At 37.3% G+C, this 20,773-nt stretch overlaps 1 protein-coding gene and 1 long non-coding RNA gene across 4 annotated transcripts in view; one reads left to right on the top strand and one right to left on the bottom strand.

Annotated features, from left to right (window-relative positions):
* Positions 1-10,371, bottom strand: part of LOC138442425 (uncharacterized) — a 239,803-nt gene extending 229,432 nt beyond the window's left edge. Inside the window, exon 1 of the long non-coding RNA XR_011257679.1 lies at positions 10,240-10,371. This is a non-coding gene — a long non-coding RNA (uncharacterized lncRNA). The remainder of the gene's footprint in view (positions 1-10,239) is intronic.
* A 1,658-nt stretch (positions 10,372-12,029) lies between these two features.
* On the top strand, positions 12,030-19,547 carry SPP1 (secreted phosphoprotein 1). 3 transcript variants are annotated; one of them, XM_069592993.1, is made up of 9 exons: positions 12,033-12,119; positions 12,335-12,393; positions 12,563-12,701; positions 13,750-13,818; positions 13,937-13,975; positions 16,344-16,424; positions 16,975-17,016; positions 17,803-18,102; positions 18,793-19,547. In XM_069592993.1, the coding sequence occupies exons 4-9, from the start codon at positions 13,759-13,761 to the stop codon at positions 19,108-19,110; spliced, it is 840 nt and encodes a 279-aa protein (XP_069449094.1). In that variant the 5' UTR covers positions 12,033-12,119; positions 12,335-12,393; positions 12,563-12,701; positions 13,750-13,758; the 3' UTR covers positions 19,111-19,547. The 3 variants fall into 3 exon arrangements, with proteins under 3 accessions (XP_069449095.1, XP_069449094.1, XP_069449093.1); XM_069592994.1 differs by having other exon boundaries at positions 12,030-12,397; XM_069592992.1 differs by having other exon boundaries at positions 12,033-12,393.
* The last annotated feature ends 1,226 nt before the right edge of the window (positions 19,548-20,773 follow it).

Here is a 20,773-nt window from a genome sequence, read left to right as displayed (position 1 = left end):
AAGGTATAACAAAAGGTAAATACACTTGATGTCTTTCAGTTTGGCACCTGGTTAAAAACAGATACCAAGAAGAAGTCCCCAGCTCATGCCAATTCCCATAATGCATTCTGAATACACTGATATGACTATATTTGAAGATACCTTTCTTTGTTTTATTTTTTATTGAAGTATAGTTGATTTACAATGTTGTATTAGATTCTGGTTCACAGCAATGTGATTCAGTTATGTGTATATATTCCTTTTCATATTTTTTTCCTGTTCCCTGTGCTGTTCAGTAGGTCCTTGTTTATCTATTTTGTATATGGTAATGTGTATCTGTTAATCCCAAATTCCTAATTTATCCCCCTCCCTTTTCCCTTTGGTAACCATAAATTTTTTCTGTCTGTGAGTCTGCTTCTGTTTTGTAAATAAGTTCATTTGTATCATTTTTCTTAGATTCTACATATAAGTGATACTAATGATATTTGTCTTTGATTTACTTCACTTAGTCTATGATAATCTCTAGGTCCATCCTTATTGCTGCAAATGGCATTCTTCCACTCTTCTTCATGGCTGAGTAGTATTCGTGTGTGTGTGTGTGTGTGTGTGTGTGTGTGTGTGGGTGTGGGTGTGGGTGTGTGGGTGTGTGGGTATATGTGCCACAGGAGATACCTTTTTTTTGAACTGAGACTGGTGCTCTAATCTTCATTTTTAGTTATTTTCTGCCATCTAGAATCTAAGCAGTCTTAGAACTAGAAGAGAGCCACAAGTTAAGAACTACCCCTCCTTTTCTCAATGCCCTGCCCTGTTACCATTTCTCTTCCAGGTACTTGGGAGATTCTAGGAAGGCAATGGCACCCCACTCCAGTACTCTTACCTGGAAAATCCCACGGACGGAGGAGCCTGGTAGGCTGCAGTCCATGGGGTCGCTAAGAGTTGGACATGACTGAGCGACTTCACTTTCACTTTTCACTTTTATGCATTGGAGAAGGAAATGGCAACCCACTCCAGTGTTCTTGCCTGGAGAATCCCAGGGACAGGGGAGCCTGGTGGGCTGCCATCTATGGGGTCGCACAGAGTTGGACACGACTGAAACGATTCAGCAGCAGCAGCAGCAGCAGCAGCAGCAGCAGCAGCAGCAGGACTATAACAATAGCTTAGATTGGGAAATGCTATTTTTAATAAAGTTCTCCTCTTTATCTTTTGGGATTCCTACTACCTATTTTTTTTCAAATAAAATTTTTTATTAGCTCAACAGTATATACAATCCACATTTTAAATTTTTATTGACTAAATTAGTGTTTTTAAGCATTTAGTACTAAGTTATATTGCTTCAAGGCAACTAAAATTAATATTTATAAGCTCACATATATAGTGACATTTTCTCATTTTCTATTTTTCTGCTAAATTTACTCAAACATCTGTTTTATTAATTTCATAGCATTTCCCCCAGATCTCTCAAGTATTTATTATATATTTTTATGTTTTATCGATTTTTGTTTAAAAAAGGAAAAAGACTCCAATCCTTCCTATGAAAGAGCTACACACAGATAGCTTTATGTTCACACATACCTGGTACAGTGGAATAAAATTTAACTGAATTTATTTCCCAATCCTAGTTCTCTTGCTCATGCGGTTAACACTCAGGAGAGAAGATAGGACCACCAGAAATAAATCAGTTGCTCAATTTAATGAAAATACTATGAAAGTAAAATATATTAATAGACTTCCTATGTGTATGATTCTTATCTTTTTCCTTAAACAGAAGTTAAGTGCTTTCATTAATTTACATCCCCAAGCATTCAAAGATTATGAGGTTTAAATGAAAGTATGTCTCTTTCATCTTTCTAAATTCAGAATACTATCACCTCTAAAATACAAACCAGATCCTTAAGTGACCAAGCTTGATGAAGCAAGATATAAGTCTGAAATCTTACTAGAGGTTAAGACACCACAATTTTACTTGTGTCTGAACCAACTCCACATAAACAAAAATAAAGTGAAACCCCAGCCTGAGACATTCTGGCACTGTCTAAAAGCGGGAAAGGGCTGCTCTCCTGACCCCAGCCTCCACTTCCTCCCAACCTAGACGAGTGGGAGTACCAGCTCTGCTGAGATGCCATATGCCACTTCTTTCTCTGCCTCACTAAGAATTCTGGCTCACCTCCTGGCTAAGCTATGATCCACAGACCAAAAGACCACTATGGTTTGGGGAATATCAGTGAAATATACAGGAAAGTGTCAAAACTCCAGCTCCCAACCATAGACAGTTTCTAACTTAATCTACTGTTTCCTCTAATTATGGTCATCTCTATAGTGGGAACCATGGTAAAATGTTTTAAAACTCTTTAAGTTTCCTCGAATTTACCACTTACACAATATTTAATCTGGTAAAAGGCAACTGAAACTAAAATTAATCTATAAATACATTCCTAGCAGCGAAGAGAAGTCATCCAAAACCTTCAGAGGATATGACTTCAAGTCCTCAAATATAACTAGGTAAATTGATTTTAATTTTATCCCTACTTGCCCACCCACCCCTTGATGAACACAATGCCCAAAGGCAAAAGGTACCCAAACAACCCTAATTAGTCATCTAAGAAGTAAAAGCTAATGATACTGTGCGAATAGTCAGAAGTTCCAATATCAATTTATTATTTATTGGGAGATAACTGTAGCCTCTCTCTTTTCACAGGCAAACTACCTGAATATTTAATAGAGCTTGTGGTATAGTCAACATAGACCTCAGGTTCCCTGGTTTCCAACATCAGACTCTATTCACTAAAACCTGTACCAAGGCTAATCCTCCTCTGTTAAATGTGGGAAAAACAAAAATAGACAATCAAGAGAAACCTATTAACCTAATCACTTAAAATATCTACTGATACTACACATCATCTCCTTTTAGAATTGAAGTACTTAATGTATAAAGTAATTAACTCCAATTTAATAGATGAGAATTTCACAAAGATTTATTCAGTGTTGTAGAAATGGGGAATCAAAAATGAATAGAAATTTAAATAAACAGAAATTATAAAATAGAAATCATATATATATATGTATAATATATACATGTGAGTCATGGTATCACAATTTAAATCCAAACTCATGTGTCTAATGATCTGTTAGCATTCAAAAACTATGGACTGAGAATTATGATGTGTACAGAGTTGCATTAATCTGTTACACCTATTATTTTAACAGATAACAGGAATATATGGTAATAGAAACATGTTTTTCCTTCATACAGTATTCAATACCAGGGTCCCTAGTCAACAGACAGTTCAAGCTATCTCCTTGGATTTCTGCCCTCCAAAAATGCTTCATAGTTCTTTCCATTCAGCCAAACAGTGAAGAAGACTATGGAGGAGACATACTTAGTTTTGAGGCACTTCAGCTTGAATGTGAAACATACAACTTTGTTTCACATTTCATTGGCAACAGCTAGTCACTCAGCCACACCCAGCTGCAAGGAAGGCTGGGAAGTATAGTTTCAGCTGGGCAGCTGCTTCCCAGCAACTACTTGAAGATTATGAATCTTCAGTGTACAGCCAGCAGTACACCAGTACTTACCACAACTATTATGGTAGGTATATAAGTGCTTAGTCATTCAGTCACGCTGGACTCTGCAACTGTAGCCTTCCAGGTTTCCAGTCCATGAAGATTCTCCAGGCAAGAATAGCAGAGTGGGTTGCCGTGCTCTCCTCAGGTATCAGTTCAATTCGGTCTCTCAGTTTTATCTGGCTCTTTGGGACCCCATGGACCACAGCACACCAGGCTTCCCTATCCATCACCAACTTCCAGAGCTTGCTCAAACTTACGTCCATTCAGTCAGTGATACCATCCAACCATCTCATCCTCTGTAGTCCCTTTTCTCCTCCTGCTTTCAATCTTTCCCAGCATTAGGGTCTTTTAGAATTAGTCAGTTCTTTGCATCAGGTGGCCAATTTATTGCAGTTTCAGCTGCAGCATCAGTCCTTCCAATGAATATTCAGGACTGATTTCCTTTAGGACTGACTGGTTTGATCTTGCTGTCCAAGGGACTCTCAAGAGTCTTCTCCAACAACACAGTTCTAGAGCATCAATTCCTCAGCACTCAGCTTTCTCTATGGTCCAACTCTCACATCTATACATGACTATTAGAAAAACCATCACTTTGACAATATGGACTTTGTCAGCAAAATAATGTCTCTGCTTTTTAATATGCTGTCTAGATTTGTCATAGCTTTTCTTCCAAGGAGCAAGCGTCTTTTAATTTCATGGCTGCAGTCACCATCTGCAGATTTTGGAGCCCAAGAAAATGAAAGTCTCTCACTGTTTCCATTGTTTCCCCATCTGTTTGCCATGAAGTGATGGAACTGGATGCCATGATCTTAGTTCTTTGAATGCTGAGTATAAAAGTACTAAATGTAGTAAACATAAGGCTAACTACGAAATATGCCTTTGTCTAGATTTTTGGTCCCTGTCAAAATATGATGAGTGATTCACTCAAAATTTAGCTAATCAAAACAACTAATATTTAAAGTCATCATATGTATTAAGTATGGGATTCCCAGGTGGCACTGGTGGTAAAGAACCCGTCTGTCAACACAGGAGATGTAAGAGATGTGGGTTCAATCTCTGGGTCAGAAAGATCCCCTGGAGAAGTGGGTTGCCTGGCAACCCACTCCATTATTCTTGCCTGGAGAATACCACGGACAGAGAAGTACAGTCCATAGGGTCAAAAGAGTCAGACACAACTGAAGCAACTTAGCACACACACATGCAATGATATTAACCCACAATCAGTAATCATTGAATTGCTGATTCACAACAGTATGAGATTAGGAGAGACGTACTAACCTTCTATCACACTGTGTGGCTCATGACTACACCATGACATTAGCTGCATAGCATATGTGGAAAAATAAAGCTTTACATTTTTATTAGATTTGAGCCTATTAATGAACATGTTATTCACCCTCTAAAGGATTTCTCATCAATATCATTGTAACTTACAACTTTTGCTCTATGCTTGTTTTTTTTTTTTCCAAGAAAGATTGGTCAAAGTTGAATGCTTCTAATTTTAATCCACATCTTAGAAGTTAGTCTCTCAAAACTACAATTCAAAAAGATACATATATACCTATGTTCACAGCAACACTATTCACAATAGCCAAAACATGGAAACAGCCTAAATGTCCATCTGTAGATGAGTGGATAAAGATGTGGTACACAGATACAACGGAATACTACCTAGCCATAAAAAATGAATAATGCCATTTGAAGCAACATGAATGGACTTAGAGAGTATCACACTAAGTAAATTAGAAAGAGAAAGATGAATACCATATGATATCACTTATAAGTAGAATATAAAATATGACACAAATGAACCTACCTATGAAACAGAAACAGACTCACAGAGAAAGGCTTGTTGTTGCCAAGGGGGAGAGGGGAAGGGGCGATTGGGAGTTTGGGGTTAGCAGATAAAAACCATTACGTAGAGAATGGATAAACAAGGTCCTACTGTATAGCATAGGGAATAATATTTAATATGCTGTGATAAGCCATAATGAAAAAGAATTTTTAAAAAAGAATGCATAAATATATGTATAACTGAATCACTTTGCAGTACAAGAGGAATTAATACAACATTGTAAATCAACCATGTTTTTTTTTAAAAAAAAAAACAAAAAGATGCCTGATGAACTATGGACAGAGGTTCGTGACATTGTACAGGACACAGGGATCAAGACCATCCCCATGGAAAAGAAATGCAAAAAAGCAAAATGGCTGTCTGAGGAGCCCTTACAAATAGCTGTGAAAAGAAGAGAAGCGAAAAGCAAAGGAGAAAAGGAAAGATATAAGCATCTGAATGCAGAGTTCCAAAGAATAGCAAGAAGAGATAAGAAAGCCTTCTTCCCTGTATGCAAGACAGGGAAAGAGACACAGATGTGTATAACGGACTTTTGGACTCAGAGGGAGAGGGAGAGGGTGGGATGATTTGGGAGAATGACATTCTAACATGTATACTATCATGTGAATTGAATCGCCAGTCTGTGTCTGACGCGGGATGCAGCATGCTTGGGGCTGGTGCATGGGGATGACCCAGAAAGATATTATGGGGAGGGAGGTGGGAGGGAAGTTCATGTTTGGGAATGCATGTAAGAATTAAAGATTTTAAAATTTAAAAAATAAAAAACTAAAATTAAAAAAAATAAAAAAATTAAAAAAATTAAAAAAAATAAAAATAAAAAATAAAACAACCCCAAATAAAAGCATTAGTCATGTTCAAAAAAAAAAAAAAGAAAGCCTTCTTCAGCCATATATTAGGAGGTATTTCTCTACTCTTTAAAAAAAAAAGAAAGGTTTTACTTTTATTAATATTATTATAAAATTATATATAAATTTTTACCCATGATTTAAAAGATAGCGAAAAACACATGATAGTTTACTAAAAAACACCTTGAAGACTCTTCAACTTTTCACATTAGGGGTTCTTTGTGTTTAAATCTTCCCTTTTTACTGATGGACCTATTTGCAGGGCAGGAATAGAGATGCAGACATAGAGAACACACTTGTGGACACAGCAGAGGAAGGAAAGAGTGGGATTAATTGAGAGAGTAACATTGATATATACACCCTACAGTGGGTAAAACAAATAGCTAGTGAGAGGTTTGCTGTGTAACACAGGGAGCTCAGCCCAGTGCTCTGTGATGACCTAGAAGGGTGGGATGAGGGGCAGGGTAGGAGCAAGGCTCAAGAGGAAGCAATATATGTATACTTATGGCTGATTCACACTGTTATATGGCAGAAACCAACACAGCATTGTGAAGCAATTATACTCCAATTAAAAATAAATTTTTAAAAAGTCTTCTTTTTCTGGTTTTTAACCGGAACTTCTTTTACAAGCTTGACATCATCTCTATTTTTAAAACCTGTTTGTTTTTTCTATTGTTTTGGCAATATTTTATTACTCATGGGCCTATAAAAAGACAAAATTGCAAACTTTTAGAGCTTTTAAAACTCATCTCAGTTAACTTTATCAAGAAACCTGAGACCCAGACAAGTTAAAGAGCTTGGCCAGAACCTCTTAGAGAATGAAAGAAGGGGCTGGCTCTTCAAAGTCTGCAATAGCATTTTTAAATGTATATATAAGTTGTTCTGAGGACCCAGCAGTTGTGCAGCTCTCTGGAGCTGATAGTAAAATTAAGTGCTAGTTGCAGCCCCCATAGGTGTAAGCATTATTAAAGTAGTGTTCCTTCATTCACTGTTGTCCATTTACTGAGTACTGAGCAACTTCACTTTCACTTTTCACTTTCATGCGTTGGGAGAGGGGAAATGGCAACCCACTCCAGTGTTCTTGCCTGGAGAATCCCAGGGACGGGGGAGCCTGCTGGGCTGCCGTCTCTGGGGTCGCACAGAGTCGGACGCGACTGAAGTGACTTAGCAGCAGCAGGAAAATACAGATGCAAACATGAATAAGATCCATATAGACTCAAGCATAGCACCCACGCATTGTATTGATACACAAGAACTATATGCTCAGAATTAGTTGCTATGGATGGAGAGTTGAGTGCTTACTCATTAACAGTTTATTGAATATTTATTTACTCTCTAACAATTCTATGGGTCTAAAATGAAACTTTTTTCTTTTAAGTGACATTAATGTTTGCCAACTAAGGTCCGTCTAGTCAAGGCTATGGTTTTTCCAGTAGTCATGTATGGATGTGAGAAGAAGGCTGAGCGCCAAAGAATTGATGCTTTTGAACTGTGGTGTTGGAGAAGGCTCTTGAAAGTCCCTTGGACTGCAAGGAGATCCAACCAGTCCATTCTGAAGGAGATCAGCCCTGGGTGTTCTTTGGAAGGAATGATGCTAAAGCTGAAACTCCAGTACTTTGGCTACCTCATGTGAAGAGTTGACTCATTGGAAAAGACTTTGATGCTGGGAGGGATTGGGGGCAGGAGGAGAAGGGGATGAGAGAGGATGAGATGGCTGGATGGCATCACTGACTCGATGGACATGAATCTGAGTGAACTCTGGGAGTTGGTGATGGACAGGGAGGCCTGGCGTGCTGTGATTCATGGGGTCGCAAAGAGTCGGACGCAACTGAGCGACTGAACTGAACTGAACTGAATGTTTACCAATAGACTATTTTTTAAGGAGCTGAATTTTGTTGCCTAATTTATTGAGCAATAGGATACAAAGTTTGGGGGATTTTTTTTTTTGTATTTCTGAAATATTCTAATTTCATGTCTGAACTTTAAAAAAAAAAACTTCAAATGAGTTCCCTTTTATGGCTGAGTAATATTCCATTGTATGCATGTACCACAACTTCTTTATCCATTCATCTGTTGATGGGCATCTAGGTTGCTTCCATGTCTTGGCTGTTGTATACAGTGCTGCAATGAACATTGGAGGACATGTGTCTTTTTCAATTATAGTTTTCTCAGGGTATATATCCAGTAATGGGATTGCTGGGTCATATGATAGCTTTATTCCTAGTTTTTAAAGTATCCATACTGCTCTCCATAGTGGCGGTATCAATTTACATTCCCACCAACAATGCCAGAGAGTTCCCTTTTGAGTCAGTTGTAGTGAGGTGGATGAACCTATTGCCTGTTATACAGAGCAAAGTAAGTCAGAAAGAGAAAAACAAATATCATATATTAATGTATACATATGGAATCTAGAAAAATAGTACTAATGAACCTATTTGCAGGATAGGAAAGATCCAGACATAGATAACAGACTTGTGAACACAGTGGTGGAAGAGAGTGGGACAAATTGAGAGGGCAGCATTGAAACACATACATGACCGTATGTAAAGCAGATAGTTAATGGACAGTTGCTGTATAACACAGGGAGTTCTACTCGGTGCTCTGTGACAACTTAGAGGGGGAGGGGGAAGGTCCAAGAGGGAGGGGATATATGTATACTTATGGCTCATTCGTGTTGTATGGCAGAAGCCAACAAAATATCATAAAGCAATTAACCTTCAATTAAAAACAAATTTTAAAAAAACCCTTATCATCAACCCTTGTTTCCCTCCAATAAATAATTCCCTTCTTCCCTAGACCACATATGAGTAAATAATTGAATAGTAGGCTTCCAATTAAATATAATTCCCAACTTCTCAATGACAGATAGCAATGGCACAAGATCAGCTTTTTATGTGAACCTTTACTCAAGGGAAAAAATATTTACAGAGCTGAAAAAGTCAAAATTATTGATTATACTTAGTAAAATATAATTACAAATATCCAAATAAACTAGAAGTCAATATAATAAAGTCCACCAAAACAGTTGGACACAAATTTTCTTATTATATGAAAATGTTCATGTAATTTGTGGGAAAAAAAAACATAATGTTCTTTATGCCTCCATACATTCTCTTACAGTGTTTATGATCACAACTCACTCTTCATTTCACTTTAACACTAAACTTATTCTCTTTCTGGATACAAATTTTACAAGGAATTTGATCATGTTGACCTTTTGATTATATCAACCAAGGATTAAACTAATTCAAGAATGGAAATAGTGTGGAAATGCTACAGATCAAGCCTTTCTTGATTGATTCAAGTTGATTCAAGTCATTCAATGTGCTAATTCTGACAGCTGGAAAATCTTACTCAGAAAAAAAATTAGTGTCAGCAGCATGTTTGAGTATGAAAAGCTGGAAGCAGGAGTCTTTTCAAAAATCAGATTGGGGATTTCTCAGTGTCTTAGTGCCAAGAACCCGCCTGCCAATCTAAGAGACCCTCAGGTGCAACTAATCCTGTGAGCCACAACTATTGAGCCTGGGCTCTAGAGCGGGGGTAACTGCAGATACTGAAGCCTGAGAACTCTAGAGCCCGTGCCCCGCAGCAAGAGACGCCACTGCAACGTGAAGCCCAGGCGTTACAACTAGAGAAAAGCCCAGCAGCAACAAAGAACCACCTCGGCCAAAAATAAATACGTAAAATTATTCAAAACAATTAGAATGACGCACTATACATCTCATACTTTACAGAACTGTCTCTGCCACAAACCGTTTTATCCTCTCATCTCTGAACATGCCAGACGTGTTCTTTAACCATGAATTCACAAGCCTTTACTCTGAGTGAGCCTTGCGATCAGTAACCTCTTGAGCGAGTGTGTTAAACAGGGAAGGAGTCCACAGCTTACACCTGGGTTGCCGAAGACAACACAGCAGAAAAGAATGTTTTTCTTCTCGTGGCCTCTGTGTCCCCTGTTAATGTGTAGCGGGTCATTGTTGGGAAATATATCCTCACCTGACATTCCAAGAAATGGAGGGCCTCAGGGTTGTTTTATAGCTCAGTCATTAAATGCATGAACGTTCCATCCTGCCGGAAATCACTGACGCAGCCAGACTGTGAAGTCCTTCTCAGAAACGCTGCCACCGTGTGGTAATTTGGAGCTATGACCGGAAGAGCCGTATGGGTCATATGGTTCATCTCAAGATGGCTGGGCTCCAGCAGAATCTATTCCCATAACTTTCTAACTTCCTATTAAATCATTCCCGTGGGCACAGAGTAAACCATAGTGAATCCTGTGGAAATCTTGGGTGTTTTTTTTTAGAATGTGTGAGCTTCCCTCCACTACATTGACAATATGACAGTTATGCGGGTAATGTGTTTAAAGGGAAACAACAGTTTTTAAGAGCAGAAATAAGAAATCTGTTTTTGCAACTTTATAACCTATATTTTTATATTTTATAGAGATAGCTGCCATTTGAGTTGTTAAAATGTGTGCTTAGAACCCACAAGTCAAAAACATCAATTTATTTGAAATGCATCCAATTTAAAAGAGACATATTCCACCTGCTCCCCACCCTCAGCCTGCCACCAAATACCTACAAACCTATGGATTTAATCAATTAAATTTTGATTTTTAAAAAAGTATTTTTTATTAAATAATCACAACATTATTTAATTAATATTTATATTAAAAGGAAAATTGGGGGGACTTCTCTGGTGCCCTGGCTCCACACTCCCAATGCAGGGGGCCAGGGTTTGATCCCTGATGAGAAAATTAGATCCCACATGCCACAACCAAGAGATCCTACATGCACCTAGGACCTGGTGCTGCCAAATAAAAGTTTTCTAAAAAGCAATTTTGGTAAATAGGAACTGACATCTTACATAGGGCCATTTATAATAAATAGGGCCATTTATCTTTACTCTCACTTTTTACATCATTCTTACAATGGAAGTGTGAGATAAATGAATAGTGCAATCCTCATTTCACAGCTGAGAAAGGTAGATGAATAGGTTAAGTAATCTTGAAACAATATTAAATGTTTAAAATGAACTGAGAGCTCTGCTGCTCCTAATTTCTGTTCCAATATTCAACCTTCATCCATAATTTTCTTTCAAACAACTTTTAAATGCCCGGCACAGTTTTTTTAATATAGAATTTTTATTTTCATATTCAGTAACCAATTTTGTATATCCTGAGAGAAAAATTAGAAAATGACAATTAAGAAATGTAAGCCAGTCCTTCAGAGGCGTGCAAATTATCCTGTTGACATACAGTATAAAAATCTTACATCCGATCTCATTACAATAAACCATTCCATTTAGAGTTGATACAAATCAGGACTACCTTCTTCTCCTAAAAATCTTAATAACTCTTAACATACAATTAAATATGGTTAAAATATGCAGGGTATTTGCAAATATGTGGGAGGTATTTTTACTTTTACGCATTCTAATTCACTTAAATCTCCCAAAAACCCCACGAACTCTGCATTTGACAGAGGAAGAAACAAGTATAGATATGCTAAATGATTTGCCCAAGGTCACACAGCTAATTTGTGCAGAGTAGAATTCAAAGCCACATGATGGCTCCTGAAACAGCACTTTCAAGCAGTAACCCTGCTTTCGGTCATAAACTGCTTTACTTCTGCCACACTGAGAATAAATTACCATTTTTTAATTTTATATAGCAGTTATCAGATCCATCAACTCCAAATAATTCAAACCATGCAACAAATATCCATGTCCTTGAAAGTCATTGTGAATACAATTTAATGAACGTGACTGGGGATTTTAATGTTTCTAATGCTGTTTGTCTAAATGACAAGCTGCTGCACGCTTGAAACTCAAAATGAAGCTTAAGTAAAAATGGAGGAAGGGCATCTGAACTCTTTGTGGGTATCGGAACTCTTTTTATGTATCTGAACAATAGCCTGGTACCTCTTAAATAAGTATAATTCCGTTGCATATATCACATTAATCTATTATTTAAACCAAAAGAAACAAGACTATTGTGTTTAATTTTATCTAGGACTGATTTAGATAATATCTTCTTCTAACTCAGAAATAAACTCTTTTCCCTCCCCCTACGTTTTCATGGGCCCTCTAGATGCCCTTCCAGGATGCTGAGAGTCAGTGCTATGAACGAAAAAGATAGTTAATGATATTGTACGTAAGTAATGTTTTAACTGCAGGGTAGTGGGTGTTTGTGTGCGTGTGCACGCGTGTGTGTGCATATGTTTGTTCTGTGACCACAAAACCAGAGGGGGAAGTGTGGGAGCAAGTGGGCTGGGTAGTGGCAAATGCCTCATGACACATCTCTCCGCCCCCTGTGTAGGTGGAGAGCATCTGGAGCAGCCTTTAAATTCTGGGAGATCCTGGTTGTCAGCAGCAGGGAGAGCAGGCCAGGAGGGCAGCACTGAGCACTGCATCAGCATCACAGGGGACTGGACTCTTCTCTGCTGCTGCAGACCAAGGTAAGCCTGCAGTTTGCTACTTGACTTCTGTCCTCCCTGTGCGCTGCCTCATTTCACTGGGAAGGTCAGTTTGTAAGGAAACGAGTACAATGGTAAACGCTGTTAATCAGACTTGAGTTGTTCTTGTCTTTTGAATATGCATGCCAGATCCAGGGCTGATGTCCTGCAGGAAAGGTGGCTGGTTATTTTGAAAGACAGTAGAATATAAAACTTAAAAATATTTCCATGGAGTCCTCAAAAGAACTGAGACTACTTTTTTTCAGTCAGGAAATAAAAGAAAAATTCTATGCCCCTTTGGGATGATTGTATATACATCATTTTAAATGGATAGATGACCAAGCATTTTAAAAGGAAAATGCTTTTTAGTATTCATATAAGCTGATTTTAATGCTAATTTTTAATGATTTGATTTATCCCTTTGTATTTAGCTATTAAAATTTCACCCAAATATCTATATGATACTGTTTAGACTTACAAATAGAAAAGCTGTTGACTTCAGTGTTTTCGTTTTCATTTCAAACTTCTAGAATACCTTGAATTACTAACTTTAGAGACAGCTTCATTTCACCTAAGTAATACCTTTTAAATAATTGAAAATCACATTTGAAATGCACATTGGAAAATGGAGACAGCAAGTTTCTCTTTCTTATATTTATTTTCTCTCTTCGTGTTTTTCTTCTCTGAAATGTAAATATTCTCATTCTTGCTTTATTATTTTAATTCAATTACTGCTGATCTGTTTTTAGGTTTAGATAGCTGGAGATATCAGGAAGTAATGGTGTAATCTCTGAAACTCTAAATGTTAAAGTCGAATAAATATAGACTTGTAAAATTCTTCTCTCCCTTGCCTAATAGTGAGAGATGGAAAATAGAGGTGGCAGTACAAATATTAACTCAAAAGATCATAATATTTAAAAGAAATTAGTCGAGTATTTCCACACAAAATACATATTTATTTGTGATGATTTTGTAATGTGGTAGCCTCAAAAAAAGTATCACTGTTTTCACCTTAGAAAAGATAAAATATTTCTTACAAAATATTTTGCAGAAAAAAATCATGACCATGAGAATTGCAGTGATTTGCTTCTGCCTCTTGGGCATTGCCTCCGCCCTTCCAGTGAGTACAACTGAATCTTTTTTTTAAAAAAAAGCCCTTAAAATAAATGAATTGTGTGTTTCAATGTTGCTAGGAACACGTTCACACTGTAATCTTTCTTCACCTTTCTATTTCAAAGGTTAAACCGACCAGTTCTGGCAGCTCTGAGGAAAAGCAGGTAAGCATCTTTTCGGTTTATTATATAGTTATTTATGCAACTGCTGCAAGATGTACTACAAACATATGACAATTTTACTTATTTGCACAAATAAAATAACTGAAAAGTATTTATTGGGTGCCTGCTAGGGTTCTAGTGCAGTACCAAGCATAGCATTGCTTTTAATTAATACAGTCTCTTAAAACTATACTAGATTTCTTAATACAATAAAATGATGCTTTAGGTCGATCATTTCTATAAAATGAGTTCTGTGAAGTTGTGTGACTTTATATTCACAGTATCTCTGAAGATATTTGCTAAGAAACCCATTATCTTAAAAAAAGTATATTTATGCTGTTTGTATCTATTGTGCTTATCAGATGACTTTAGATTTTTCTAACCAAACATAAGACCAAATCAAACTCTTCATAATTATTCCACCCAGCACCATAGATGTACCTGTCCCTCCACAATAGGTGAAAGCGTGCCAGCCAAACAACAAACGGGTATTGTCCCAAGGAGCTTGAACAAAAAGGCACACAGGGTTCAATTCCAGATAAACAGAATAAAGGCCAATACAGAGCTGTCTGAGGTCACTGCAGTTAGATTGCTCAATGAAGATGTTAGGAGAAGTACTGCAGTGGGTGTTTAGATATGCAAATAGGCATGTGTAAGTGTGTCTGTTTTCCAACTGATCTAAGAACACAAGTATTGAAATCATAATAATAAGCCAGAAAATTAACATTTCCAGAGAAAATAGAGGTCACACTCTTTGAGGCAAGAATTAGTGCCTTTTTAATAGAATAAAATAGGGCACATGAAGCTATGGCGGTGGTTAAATGTTAACTAAGAGATAAGTGGAGATGAGAATCTTCTAGAATCCTAGAAATGTAGAGCTAGTAGGAAGTATGGAAAGTCTAGAAAGAGACACCCCTGAAGATGAAAACACTTGTTATCTATGAGTGATATGATTACTGAACAATTTTAGTTTGTTTTTCTTATCTGTATGTTCTTCATATTACTTTTTAAAAATTATAAATTTATCTTATGAATACTGATAAAGAATGATTACATATATCATCAGGAAAATATATTAATTATATATCAATTATAACATTTCTGTAAATATTATATATATATTTATATAAATACATATTTTAAAGAAAAAAACAGGGAACCTTTGAACTCATCTACAGCAATAGTTTTCACATTTTTTAGTTAAAGAAAACCCTTCTTTCAGCGAAAACCTTCATAGAAGTCCAATATGAAACTGCTCTGGTTAGAGCCAGACATGGGGAAACCCAAAGTGCTAGTGACTAGTTTCCTTCCTTTCTTCCCCTCCTTGCCTGTGAAAGAATTCTTGAAACCCCTAGGGTAACTCTTCTCAGTGACAGAGATGTGAAGTGATTGCCCTGGGCCATGCAGCCCACCAGATGACACTTATTTAGAGCAATTTCCACTCCTCTGCACTAGCATCTTATTGCTATTTCCCAGATAAATAATTTGGCTGAGTGAAAGATCATTCCATTCATGTCTTTGGCAGCTTACAACAAGAGAACTTTTATGCAATGGTGTTGATATTAGATTTCTGCACTGTCCACAGGTAGCCATAAACACATGCGGCTGTTGGACACTCACAATGTAGCTAGTGCCAGAGAAGATAGTTTTCTTTATTAACTTAAATAGCCATGTGTTTCATGGCTAGAGGATACCATTCACCACAGCACAGCCTGAGAGAGTTTCTTCTTACATAGAGGAAGGAAAAAAGGAAGACCAGTGCTAATTAAGGGCAGTTCTGCTTTAGTTGTGTTTCATCTGAGGAATTTCAGCTATCAGACATAGAACAGGAAGGCAGTGTATCATCAGTGTGAGGAGCCATTGGAGTTAAACCCTGGCTCTGCTACTTATTATCACTTAACTTTATTGTGGGCTTCCCATCTGGTGGCTCAGATGCTAAAGAGTCTGCCTGCAGTGCAGGAGACTCGGGCTTGATCCCTGGATCAGTCAGGAAGATCCCCTGGAGAAAGGAATGGCTATCTACTCCAGTATGCTTGCCTGGAGAATTCCGTGGACAGAGGCTGAAGGAATAATAATAATGATGATGATGATGATGATACTCATCTCAGGATTAAATGAATTAGTATTTATAAGTTACTTTGAAAGTATGCCTGGCTTACAGTAAGTGCTATGTAAAAGTCTGTTAAATGAATCTATCAGAAAGAATAATTATGAAAAACATCACTAAGGTTCTAATTGACTAAATAATGCATATTATGCTTATCTGTCAAGACTGGGGAAGAATAGTTGTTATTTCAGCTTATCACTTAGAGACCCTTGTTTCTTTAAAAGATAATAATAATAATGACAAATATGCAACTCTCTTTTGTAGCTTAACAACAAATACCCAGATGCTGTAGCCACATGGCTCAAGCCTGACCCATCTCAGAAGCAGACTTTCCTAGAACCCCAGGTATTTTTCAATTTAATTAAGTCTAAATATTAAAATTCTCACAATTAAAGAACAACCACTCCAAAAAATAGCCACCAAGCAGGCCATTTGAGCTGGTTAAATGGATCTTTCCTGCCTGTCACGCTTCCCTGATAGCTCAGTTGGTAAAGAATCCGCTTGCAATGGCTTCCTGGTGGCTCAGACAGTAAAGCATCTGCCTGCAAACTGGGAGACCCGGGTTCAGTCCCTGGGTCGGGAAGATTCCCTGGAGAAGGAAATGGCAACCCACTCTAGTACTCTTGCCTGGAAAATTGCCATGGACTGAGGAGCCTGGTAGGCTACAGTCCACGGGGTCGCAAAGAGTCGGACACGACTGAGCAACTTCACTCCACTTTCCTGCCTGTTTGTAAAAGTGAGCTTAGGACACCAATCGATCTGTCAGGTTGTCTGCCCGCTTAATCCTTCCACCAAAGAGGCTAGAAAAATAAGACCTGCTTTGGATGGAAAAAGCTAACTTTTGAATAAAAAGTTAAGTTGTATGATGTACACTGATTTGTCTTTTCTTCTTCAGAATTCTGTGTCCTCTGAGGAAACTGATGACAACAAACAAAATGTGAGTTTTCACTTTGATTCTGATGTCTGCTGTGCCTTAGACTCAGGAAGGCACTCTTTCTCCTAATGACATTGCCCAGGTTCAAATTCTGGCAAAACTCCGTTAGCAAATCCTCCAGGAACTAGTTTTTATTGGGACTATTCATATATTTGCTGAGCAAAGGGATAAGTTAAATTTGCTTAAGATTCTATTTGAAGATACTGAGAATCTATAAAAGAAGTTAGATAAATGACCCAGGATATTTGCAAATCAGAAGTGTAATAGACATTAACTGGTTAACTGAGCTATAGTTTCTACACATGGATAAGAGAGTCACCTTTTGATTATCCAGGCTAATAGGGAGGTGATTTTCGTTTTGGGGGTGTGCATTAATACATGGATTCTCTGATCCCCTGAGAATTTTCATTTCAAATAGAAAAGGTAACCTCACAATTATGTATATGTATTTATTGGATTATTGAATTTGGAAATTAGTGTTTAATATGAACAAGGAAAAACAGTATCATTGATACAAGTATTATAACTCATACATTTGGCTTGAAAATATCGATGAAAATAGTTTTTATGAGAAAGCAAGAAAAATGCCTTAGAATAGGATTCCATTTACCCTTGTGTTAAAGGGGAAATTGGAATAAGCTCATTTTAGCATTTAAAAGCCATTAAGTGCTTTGTTGTGAACACAAAGATTCTAAAACTAAATAAAGATAGTAAAATGCTAATGCAGTGTAAAGACTAAGGGGCAATAAAAACCCTGACACCCATTTTTCTGGCCATCTTGATTTCTAGACCCTCCCGAGTAAGTCCAATGAAAGCCCTGAGCAAACAGACGATCTAGATGATGATGATGAAAACAGCCAGGAAGTCAACACTGATGACTCCGACGATGCTAACCCTGATGACTCTGACCATTCCAACGAGTCTCACCATTCTGATGAATCTGATGAAGCTGATTTTCCCACTGACATTCCAACAATCGCAGTTTTCACTCCACCTTTCCCTACGGAAAGCACAAATGATGGCCGAGGTGATAGTGTGGCTTATGGACTGAAGTCAAAATCTAAGAAGTTCCGCCGATCTAACGTTGAGGTAAGTCTTGAATAGACACATCAGATGGTTATGATTAGAGCCCAATTCTAGGAAACTAGAGTCTGTGTGCTCACTTATGTATTCATTCAGCAAGTATTATTACTTTATGATCACTGAATACAAAACCTTTCCCACTTGGTTTTTGCATTCAAGTCCACATAATTTCTCCTTAATTTTGTCTCTCAATCACAATGCAATTTTTCCAAATCCTGCTTATAAAGCACTTATTGTATTCACTTTTTTAATTGAAAAAGACTTTGGAAAAGAGTCATTATTTTCACAATATAGTGGTCATATCTTGAAGTTAAACACCTAAGAACTGGAGAGTTGCAAATCACACTGACTTTATAGTCAAAGGATCTGGATATGGCATATAGCCTTGCCATCTTACTATTGACCTTACTTTTAACTTTCGATCCATTTTCTCTTTATGTAAAACAGATAATGAGACCTACCTCATAGATTTCCTCACATACATAATTCATGTACTTATTAAACTAAAGGAGATGACATAATGAAAGAACTTGGTTTTTTAAAAGGTAACATGCTAGTATTTTCCTTTTTTGCCTCAGCCAGATTTAGACATTTTTATAGAATACTTCGGTGTGGAAGTTAGAAGGCATTAGAGAATACAGTGCTTCCCTCCCTAGCTGTTCACTGAATTCTTCTCCTGTTTGTGCTGTGATTCAGAGTCCAGATGCCACAGAGGAGGACTTCACATCACACATAGAGAGTGAGGAGATGCATGACGCACCTAAGAAGACGAGTCAGCTGACTGACCACAGCGAAGAAACCAACAGTGACGAGCTTCCCAAAGAACTCACGCCAAAGGCCAAGCAGGAGAGCAAGCATTCCAATCGGATCGAGAGTCAGGAAAATTCCAAACTCAGCCAAGAATTCCATAGCCTTGAAGACAAGCTAGACCTAGATCATAAGAGTGAAGAAGACAAGCGCCTGAAAATCCGCATTTCTCATGAATTAGATAGTGTCTCTTCTGAGGTCAACTGAAAGGAGAAAATACAAGTTCTTACTTTGCTTTTAGTAAAAAGAAAAGGATATGTTAAAGCAGGGTGGGAGACAATATGAAATGCGTATTTCTCAGCTTAGTTGGTGAATGTATATGTGTGTAGATCTGGAAACAGATCATGTTTTTGATCATTAGTTTAGTGTGTGGCTTCATGGTAACACCCTTATAAACTAAAAGCTTCAGGGTTTAGTCTATGTTCTTTCCACATAAAAAATGCAAACCATCACAGCATTTTAATGTTTGCTACCCTTTTATGAATAGAAATTCATGTAGAAGCAAACAAAATACTGTTACACACTTTTAAGAAGGAATATAAAATTTCACGTCACTATGATCTTTTGTTTTTTAAATTAGTATATATTTTGTTGTGATTATTTTTTCTGTTGTGAATAAATCTTTTATCTTGAATGTAATGAGAGTCTGGTGGTATCAGTTGTGTTTCTTATTTGGTTTCCTACAGTTGCCTAGCAATTATAAATGTAATCATTTTAATTACATTAGCATGCTGGACATAATACAGAGCAATCTAAGACCTGCTGGGTCAATTATACAGACTCTGACTGAGCTAAAGTTCCTGTCGAGGAAAGAAGAGTCAAGCAGGGGTTGATATTCAATCAGGAATGCTCCAACCATGCAAGGGTCCCTGGGTCACTTCCACCCGATGAAAGCAGCCTTTTTCTAATTTTCACAAAGCTGATACAAAAGTTAATAAGGGCTTCCCTAATGGCTTAATAGTTAAGAATCCTCCTGCCAATACAGGGGACATGGGTTCAATCCCTGATCCAGGAAGATCCCACATGCCGCCTGAGCACCACAACTACTGAGCCCACATGCCTAGAGCCCGCGCTCCACAACAAGAGAAGCCGCCACAAGAAGCAGCTCCTGCACTGCAACCAAGAATAGCCCCACTCCCCACAACCAGAGATGGCCGGCATGCAACAACAAAGACCCAGCAGCCAAAAAAGTAAATAAATCTTTTTTTAAAAAAAGAAAAGCTAATGAGTGCCTAGATGCAACAACAAATCAATTTCACTGTTTCTTGTCATTCTCCATTGATTCTCTCAATATTGGTTCCTTGCCCTTGGATGACAACTTGGTACTTCCCATAGCTATTCTGATCATCTGTAGATATTGAACAAATAGTCCTTTTTTTATTGGAAAAAACCTAAATGCAGTCTCAGCTAATACTCAAAATTTTCAACTTCATTCAAAACTAAAAGTTCTGGAAACCTGGAGCACGTTCCTTTATTTCATGCTTAGCTCCTCTGCTCTTCCTAAAACTAGAAACCCCATTGGAAAATTTTTAATTATTAAACAACTCTTGGGATAAAGTGGAAAATTTTTAATTGCAGAATTTCTTTAAAAGTGTTGTAATGAAATGTAAACTCAATAGAGTACAGTTAAACTGGTGATCACAGAAAATCCATAGCCTTAAATTCTTGCAGCAACAACAAAATAAAAGAATGAAAATAAATATATAAATACATTGAGTTCCCATCTTAAAAATTAGAAAAGAACAACAAAGGAAAAGAAAGCATAAGGAAGGAAAAAATAAAGTTTAAAAAAAAGTAATGAGGTAGAGAACAGAAAAGCAATAGAAACTAATCAAACAAAATGCTGATTCTTTGTTAAAAAAACAAATCA

Source organism: Ovis canadensis, chromosome 6, assembly GCF_042477335.2.
Source record: "Ovis canadensis isolate MfBH-ARS-UI-01 breed Bighorn chromosome 6, ARS-UI_OviCan_v2, whole genome shotgun sequence".
In the NCBI taxonomy this organism is placed as follows: Eukaryota; Metazoa; Chordata; class Mammalia; order Artiodactyla; family Bovidae; genus Ovis; species Ovis canadensis.
This window is presented reverse-complemented; position numbering and strand designations above follow the sequence as displayed.

Coding starts and splice junctions, on each gene's coding strand:
- SPP1 (XM_069592994.1), top strand. CDS start 13,759: ATGACCATGAGAATTGCAGTGATTTGCTTCTGCCTCTTGGGCATTGCC. Junction 13,819..13,936: donor GCATTGCCTCCGCCCTTCCA/GTGAGTACAACT, acceptor TCTATTTCAAAG/GTTAAACCGACCAGTTCTGG. Junction 17,017..17,802: donor CTGATGACAACAAACAAAAT/GTGAGTTTTCAC, acceptor CTTGATTTCTAG/ACCCTCCCGAGTAAGTCCAA.